This window comes from Myotis davidii, unplaced genomic scaffold (assembly GCF_000327345.1).
Source record: "Myotis davidii unplaced genomic scaffold, ASM32734v1 scaffold77, whole genome shotgun sequence".
Taxonomy (NCBI): domain Eukaryota; kingdom Metazoa; phylum Chordata; class Mammalia; order Chiroptera; family Vespertilionidae; genus Myotis; species Myotis davidii.
In genome coordinates this window covers 5,958,457-5,967,703 of record NW_006289713.1, presented here as the reverse complement: position 1 = coordinate 5,967,703, position 9,247 = coordinate 5,958,457, and the positions used below count along the sequence as shown (strand labels likewise).

Below are 9,247 nucleotides of genomic sequence, written 5' to 3'. Positions count from 1 at the left end.
CACATCGTTGGGGACCCCTGGACCTGCTGGGGTTGGACCCCAGCAGATATTCACATTACAATCAATAAAGTATTTAATCGAATGGGGTGATTTATATAATTCAGAAAATTAAAATAACTTTTCCATTATTTTATCAAGCAAATAAGTACAGAAACCAAACAGCAGGGTTAAAGTTAAACTATAGTTTCTACCTGAGATGACTGCTACCATACTTCATTCCCCACTGGTTTTATGTATATGAGTCGAATCATGGGCTCATCTTCATTAGTTAGGGGATTGTACTGCCCCCTAACTACAAGTAGTTTGATCGAATTAATTTTTCTAAACTGCCTGCTTGGCACATTTAGTTTTCTATTTACTCACCTCACTTCCTTTAAGGGCATTCTCTATTCTGTTCTTGCTCTCCTGTCTCCTAGCACATCTAGCCCCACTTGGCCCTGGAGTTTCTCACTGGTTAGTATAAATGTTCTTACAGTTACCAAGGCCCCTAGTGCCACAGTTCCCATCAGTACTGTCCTCACTGAAGCCCAGTTCCCCTCCTGCGGGCGTCGAGCCTCCTCCTGGCCTGCGTGGAGCCCAGGCTAGGGATCTCACCGGTGAGGCCTCTGGCTGCCGGGATCAAGGCTGTTTCCTGGTGCAGGAGCTGGGAGTGGTGTAGCCAGGTCTGGATGCTGTCAACCTTAACAGCCATAGGGCGACAGTGTATAGTCCCTTCCAAGTTGGGGTGAGTCCTTGGGTCATGAACTTCTTTACCCACACCGAGTCCCCAGGCTGGAAAGGGATATACAGGGTCCGAGGTGGGCACTGGCAGGGCATCTCGAACAAGCTTATGGGTGGCTCTCTGGGTATACTGCAGAGCCTGTAAGGACTTGAGCAAGGAATGGTTATGACTTTTAGCTTTTAATTCCTTCCCTAACTTTGGGTAGGATAGGGGTAGGTTTACCAAACATGATTTCAAAAGGAGAGAACCCCTCCCAGTTGGGGGTACACCTGGCCTGTAAGTAGGCAAAGGGCAGGAGGTTGGTCCAGTTTTCACCAGTTTCTGGGGTAAATTTAATTAAAGTTCTTTTAGAGTCCTGTTCATACCTGCCCTGAATTTGTGGCCGGTATGCACAATGGAGTTTCCAATTTATGCCTGAGACTTGAGCTGTACGTTGAGATACCTTGGGTTCTATGACTGCTGGTAGCCCAAATCTAGGTATAATCTCCTGGAGTAATTTCTTGACCATTATAGAGGCAGTTTCTGTCCTGATGGGATAGGCTTCAACCTATCCCAAGAAGGAGTCTATACCAGATGTGGGCAAACTTTTAGACTCAAGGGCCACAATGGGTTCTTAAACTGGACCGGAGGGCTGGAACAAAAGCATGGATGGAGTTTGTGTGAACTAATATACATTCAAAGTAAACATCATTACATAAAAGGGTACGGTCTTTTTTTTTTTTTTAGTTTTATTCCTTTCAAATGGGCCGGATCTGGCCCGCGGGCCGTAGTTTGCCCACGGCTGGTCTATACTTATACCTCCCGATGCTCTCCTGGGGAGTTTCCATGGGCCTGAATTCCCAGGGGGACCCGTTACCTTGCATTTACCTGTGACCTGCCTAACAAAAGTTAAAAGTCTTGGTGACGCCTATGTGGGTAGTCTGGTGTAACTGGACAACTAACGTCCGACCTAGAGCCTCTGGGACCAACGGTCTGCCATCTGGTAGAGTCCACCAACCATTTGGTCCTCTGGTGGCTTGCTTCTGTTCTGCCAATTCCTCCTCTTGTAAAGGCCCCACTGGTTTTTGGGCAGCTTCCTTGGCAGCTTGGTCTGCAACTTGGTTTCCTTGGGCGGTCTAGGGTGACTCCCACCGCCCACTGTATACCAGATTTCATCCTGAACATAACTGCTCCCATCTTGTACATAACAGTACCTTGTCTGGTGATGATAGCGGGACATCTGTCAAGTCTGGGCGAGCCATTTGTACTGCGTCTGTTACCTCTATGCAGTCATGGATGGGCTCCTCTGGATCATCATCTGGGAACGGGCTGGCAGGGTTGATGGCCAGTGTCCTATGGAATCGGATGCGAGGCTGGTCCAGGAGAAGAGCTTGGTACTGGGTGACCCTGGCGTTTGACATCCATTGCTTCGGAGCACCTCAAAGGAGGGCTTCCACAGCATGGGGTGTTGTCAGGGCTAGTTCCTGGCCCAAAGTCAGCTTATCTGCCTCCTTTACCAGCAATGCTGTGGCAGCCACTGCCCAGAGGCACGCTGGCCACCCTGCAGCCATGGGGTCTAGTCTCTTAGATAGGCCACAGGTCTCTTCCAGGGACCTAGAGTCTGGGTGAGAACCCCTTTGGCAATGCTCTTTAACCTCACTCATGTAGAGGTGGAAGGGCTTTGTGACATCTGGCATAAATCCTGTAAAATCAGACACAGAATCATTTTCATCTTTTTTTTTTTTTTACCCAAACAATATTTCCCCCTAAAAATCAACTTTAAAAAATTCTCTAAAGGAAGGAGAATGTTTCACGCTTACATAAATAAAGAGATAAAGGTTTCCCTTGACAGTTTTCATGGCAAATTTCTGGATCGTTTGAGTGACCAAAGGTCATGTTTCTTGCCCTGGATGTGCTTGTGAATGTTGGTGGTGTATTCTCTGGTCACTACCTCATTGATGGCAGAATGGCCCTTCTTCTCACCACCCTTTGTGGGAGCTATCCTGCTGGGTCCAGGTTAGAAAGGAAGAGCATCACTTTCAATGCATAGTTTCTTTGTGGACTTTTGTATGTATGTGTAAATTATTATGTCAAGATGTTTTTGTTTTTTTAAATATATGTTTACAGTTTTGGTAGCTACTGCAAGAGAGCCAACCAGAAATGTTTCCCCCTAGAATATCAATGCATTCTTACCAACAGTCTGTGAGAGTTATTTATTCACATTTATTTATTCACATTTACAACAATAATGGGTAATATCTATTCATATAATACTTAGTTACTGGTTATTTTTGAATCACATGCCTGTAAATTTCCCTGCAAGTTACTAGACCGTCAGCTTTATTATAGCAGAGGAACCACAACTCTGTTTTATCATTTTTATTCCTAGTACTGATGATCATGGTGCATAGCATTTAGTAGGTGTTAGGTTCCAATTAAATGAATGAGTAATCAGTGAGTGATTATCTTTTGTAGAAATCTAGTCACATTTATTCTTGTCATAACTTATTTCTTAGAGCTCCAGGGAGAATATGAATTGCTACACACTTGTTAAACTTGCTTCCATGCAGTTTAACCATTTTTTTTCTTTGTGTGTGTGTGTGTGTTTCTTTTTTCTTCTTTTTAAACCATTTTTTTCACCCGCAGAAAGTCACGTTTAGAATTCTGTGTAGTGAGGGTACACAACTAGGTTTGTGTCTGTCAAGTAATATGTTTATCTGTGCATCAGGTGTCAGTGGATTTTTAAAGATAAAAATTGCATACATATTTTTTAAAATCATTAAGATCATTAGTATTTTCCTTTTTTGGATTTTCCTATCTTCCCATTTGAGCCATATTTTCTGCTTTTCTTTAGTATGTATGGCAGAAAAAACTGAAATGGAAGTAGTAACATGAGTCAGCAGAAAGGTAAATGGAACAACTGGAAATGTTTGTGAATCAAAAAATTGTCCTGCAAGCAGGACTCTGCTTAGGAGTTTGGTGTACAAAACTGACCTGTTTCAAAATGAGGTTTAACAATTTCAGAGTTTTCTTTGACGGTTTTGTAGAAAAGGCTAAGTAGTATTTTCTTGTTTGTAATTGGAAAATAGGACACCTAGAAATCTTACTTTATGGACCTTTGATTTAATGAAGGAAGGATCTTGGGCATTCTAGCCTGAATACATCATAGAATTGTTTTAATATATGGTGGTTTTTTCTGAAAGTATGTAATTTGTATAGTTTATGTGATCAATGACGCTCTCTCTCTTTCTCTCTTTTCCTTCAGTATATTTTTGGAGATTTTAGCCCTGATGAATTCAATCAATTCTTTGTGACTCCTCGCTCTTCAGTTGAGGTAAGACAAAACTTTGTTTTATTGAGTATATGTGTAGATGTAGTTAATGGTTATGTTTTAGTTTTGCTTTTTTAATTTATGCTTTTTGATAAGGAATTCCAGGGTACAGAAAAGTGCAGAAACTAATATGAGAAATGCCTGAACCCACCAACCAGAAAAATGGATAAACACTTTGAATAATTATAAAGGCAGTGTTTATTAAAATAAATTTCATTTTAAAAATGTAATAGAGCCAAAACCGGTTTGGCTCAGTGGATAGAGCGTCGGCCTACGGACTGAAAGGACCCAGGTTCGATTCCGGTCAAGGGCATGTACCTGGGTTGCGGGCACATCCCCAGTAGGAGATGTGCAGGAGGCAGCTGATCGATGTTTCTCTCATCATCAATGTTTCTAACTCTCTATCTCTCTCCCTTCCTCTCTGTAAAAAATCAATAAAATATATTTTTAAAAAAATGTAATAGAATCAGGTGTTAAAGTGTGTATCCATTATTTTGGGACACCCTGCATTAACATTTAACTATATTTATAAATAGCAAAACATTACAGATACGGTTGCAACTTCCATTATACCCCTCTTTCATCTTATTCCTCCATTCCCAGAAATAACAACTCTGCTAAAATTGGTAAGTATTGTTTTCTGATGGTTTTTATCATTTACAACATGTGCGTATTATCAAAAGATAGTGTACTGTATTGTTTTATATGAAATATCACATAAATGTCTCATACGATATTCATCATTTTATAATTTATTTTTAAGCCAGTGTTCTTTAGATTTATCTATGCTGATGCATTTTGTTTTTGTTCTTTGATTTTAATTGCTAAATACCATTAATTGAACACATCACAGTTCTTGTTGAGGACCATTTAGGTCTTTAGCTCTTCCCACTATTACAAAAATGTTGCAATAAGCATATTTGAAATGTCTTCTCATGCTCCTCTGGGTTACTCCAGGATATATTCTAGGAATGACATTGCTGGGTTGGGCAAGTGATAAACATCTTTAGTTTTACTAGGGACTGCTTATCTGCTAAGTGGTTTTTATGTGTTTTTTTTAAAATCCTCACTTGAGGATCTTTTTTCCCCCATTGATTTTCAGAGAGTGGAAGGCAGCAGGGTAGGGTAGAGAGAGAGAAACATCAATGTGAGAGAGATACATCGATGGTTGCTTGTCACATGGGCTCCGACTGAGGCTGGGGATGAACCTGAAACCCAGGTATGTGGCCTTGACCAGGAATTGAACCTGTGACTCTCCGGGTGCACGGGCTGACACTAACCAGTGAGCATGCTGGCCAGGGCTCTCAGTGGTTTTAACATCAGCAGTGCATGAGATTATTCTCTATCTCATTTAAAAGCAAAAAAATCTTGCCTAATTCTCAGTATAGGCATACTTAAGATTTGTTAATGTATTTTAATTTGATGAATTATAAATAGATTGTCATTGTTTTAATTTGCATTTCCCAGATTACAAATAGTTGAGCACTATTTTATTATTTTCATGTCTGTGGTGATACATTTCCACTTCTGTGAATTACACGACCTCTATCTCTTGTCTGTATTTTTTATCAAGTGTTTTTCTTTTTCTTATTGACTTACAGGGTTAATAATCTTGGTTCTGCATGTTACAGGTCTCTCTCTTAGCATGAGGGCTTTTAAACTTCATATATGATTCACTTTTTTTCTGGGTAGAGAGTACACTTTTCACTTTAATGTCTAATATATTGACTTTTTTCCTCATGGTTTGTAGATTTTAAGTTTTCAAATAAATACCTTTAAAGAAATTTTTTCCTTAAGTTAATAAAGACATTTGTTTTCTTCTAAAAGTCTTAAGGTTTTTGTTTATACTTTAGCATGTAATACAACTTACATTGAGGCATTGATTTTTGTATGTGTGTGAGGTGGGGAATCTAATAACTCCTCCGCCATGGCAGTAGAAGTGGTCTCAGCACCATTACCTAGAACTCAGCCCTTAGGTGTAGTACCACCCTCTCAAGTTACATCTCCATATATGCTAGGTTGATTCTGGGTCCCCTGTTCTGTTGGCCTTTTGCTCTGTCTCAGTACCATGTTTTAATTGCTGAACCTTGTCAATCTTCCAGCAGGGTACACACCTTCTTCTTATACTTACAAGTTATTTTGGCTTTCCTTCATTCTTAACTCTTCCTTAGGAATTTATGATCAGCACCTCCAGTTCTATGAAAAATCCTATTGAAATTTCAATTGGAATTGCATTAAAATTGTGGATGAATTTGTAGGAGAATTAACATCTTTAGGATAATTTTCCTAAGCATGATTGTGGTATATTTCTCCACTTATTCAGGTCTCCTTTTATGCGATTAATGGTTTCTGTTTTAGTTTAATAAAAACTTACCGGGAACATTTTTCCAGATTATTTTTTAAATATAAAAACGGTTGAGCCCTAGCCGGTTTGGCTTAGTGGATAGAGCATTGGTCTGCAGACTGAAGGGTCCTAGGTTCGATTCTGGTCAAGGGCGTATGTACCTTGGTTGCAGGCTCCTCCCTGGCTCAGGCCCTGGTCTGAGCTCGTGCAGGAGGCAACCAACCAATCGATGTGTTTCTCTCACATTGATGTTTCTCTGTCTTTCCCTCTCTCTTCCACTCTCTAAAAATTAGTGGAAAAATATCCTCGGGTAAGGATTGAAACACACACACACATACACACACACATACACACAAACACAACCTATTGAAATTTCATTGAAAAGGAACACCGAGGGAGAAGTAAGTATACAGTGTATCAAGTAAAATCTTGGTTAACTTTTAATGAAACCTAACTAGCCTTTTAGACTCCTTAATTTTAGGTCATTAAGTAAATATACACAGTTGTACATTTGGATGCATACTAAATATTTATGTATGGTGTTGTTTTATTTGGTAAAATGGGGCAGGAGAAGCTAGTTCCTTAGAATATGAGTCAAAAGGCCAGGGTTGGGGTCTGGCTGGACCCCTTACACATGACCTTGGCAAGTTCTTTACTCTTTACCTTGGCCTCTTGGATTCTAAAAAAATTTTAGAGTTATGGCGGTGGGATTAAATGAGAACACATTGAAAGTATTATTTTAAGCTTAGAGATGTAAGAAAGATCTGTTACTTGTTTTCTCTTTCATTTTAGAAAAAAGGAAGAAAATAAAACATCAGGTTTCATTTTAGAAATGCATATAGTTCACTGCCATCTCTATTTCTTGTATTCATTGATGTTAACAGTTATGGTTTTAAGGAACATACAGATATGATATAGGGAAAGCTAAATTATATATTTTATTTCCTAAAACTATACAGTGTATCTCTGTATTTTAGAATTTTGTAGAATTTAAGGGTTGAAGTTTAGTATTTTCTGATAAGAAAATAGTTAACTAAGGTAAACATAATCAGATCCTATATTCCCTAAGCATTAGTGTTAATTGAGGTTTTCAACTGACTCATCTCATATACTCTACCAGTGATTCAAGTTTTCAATAATTTCTGTCTCGAATCACAGTAAAATATGCTGATGCTTGCCAGAGTCTAAGAGTGCTCTTTGCAATTAAAGTTTTAAAAAACAATAAAGCCCAACTTCTGTACTTTATGAAAGCTTTTCTCAGGTTTGTGCATATGTGTTGGGTTTGTGAATGTCTGTTTGCAAGTAAGTGTTGGATTAAAAACTTGGGTTTTCCTGGTGATATGAAAGTGGAAAATGTACCATATTTCAAGTCTGAAGAGGTGGATTCCTTTCTCACTCCACTACTTAAATAGATCAGTAGCCTTAGGCAATTTCCTCCATCTCATTCTTCCCCTTTAAAAAAAAAATTAAAACTGGAGAATGCTTATTTACTTCAGAGAAATGTTGGAAAATCATTAATGTATGACACGTGATACCTAGTGTGTAATAAATGTTAGTGGATATAAGGATGCTGGTGGTAAAGTTATGTCAGACATTTTATTTTTTAAAGAATAGTTTATTGATTTTTAGAGAGAGAAAGTGATGGGGGGAAGAGGAAGAAGAGGACAGGTGCAGGGGAGGCAGGGGAGAACATCAATGTGAGAGCGCAGTGTGGACCAGCTGCTTCCTGCAAGCCCACTACTTGGGAATAGAGCCCTCAGGCCAGGCATGTGCCCTTGACTGGGAATCGAACCCGGCAACCTCCTGGTGCACAGGATGATGTCCAACCAACTGGCCAGGCTGTCAGACTTTTTATTTGCAAACGTAATGGCTGTGTCTCATTAAAATGAATTACAGTAAAAAATCATAGTGTGTCTGGGCGTATGTGGGGGGGGGGGGTCTTTGTTTTTTTTGTTTGTTTCTTTTTGGCATGCATTGTGTATGGGGGTAGGGTATAACAAGTGCTGTCTGTCAAAATCAAATGCTGTCCAATAACCTGTAAAAGGGAAATATAGGCTAATTAACATAATTGGGATGAGTTATTATCCTCAATATATAAATATTAAAATTCGGGGGCTTGTATGATAGTAATATAGGACATGGACTGTTTAATTTGGGGATGCATGGTTGGGTCAGTGGGGGTGTGCGTAATGTTATCTCACTTCTGCATAATCCTTTGTTTGGCCTTTTACTTTGTAGGTAAAATTGCATCTCTCATCTGTACTGTTCCTACCAGGTGGCATAAATTAGAATCCAGCCCTGTTCCTCATATTTTTTTTGGCTATTAGGAACTTTTTTTCTTTTCTTGGGCCAAGAACTCAACAACCAAAATTTGAGTAATCTGTATATATAAAAGGCTAATATGCTAAGTGTCCCTCTGACCGTCCAACCAGTTGCTATGACACTCACTGATCACCAGGGGACAGACGTTCAATGCAGGAGCTGCCGTGATGTGCACTGGTCATTTACAAAGAAATGGCACTGGTGGAACCTGGAACCTGGTGCCCACAAAGCAACACTTGGCTTCCCCCAAGTGGGACACAGGCCCCACCACCACCCTGGAGCGACACCCCACCAAATTGCAGCCTATGCTGCCAAGACCCCATGGTACAAAATGCGGCCCACAGCACAGCCCGGAAACAGTTGCTGTGGGTGCCAGGTAATGACGTCACATAGCAACGTCCGGCTTCCTCTCCCTAGCGACTAGCCTCCTTGCAGTTTCTCCAGCCCAGGAACACGGCTTGCTTTATAGCTAGGTGCAAACATTTTACACTTTAACCCAGCAGTTCTCAACCTGTGGGTCGTGACCCCTTTGGGGGTCGAACGACCCTTT

At 40.1% G+C, this 9,247-nt stretch overlaps 1 protein-coding gene across 1 annotated transcript in view; it reads left to right on the top strand.

Annotated features, from left to right (window-relative positions):
* Positions 1-9,247, top strand: part of USP10 (ubiquitin specific peptidase 10) — a 59,633-nt gene that overhangs the window by 12,953 nt on the left and 37,433 nt on the right. The window contains exon 2 of the mRNA XM_015562932.1: positions 3,966-4,034. Coding sequence (XP_015418418.1) covers positions 3,966-4,034 — 69 coding nt within the window. The remainder of the gene's footprint in view (positions 1-3,965; positions 4,035-9,247) is intronic.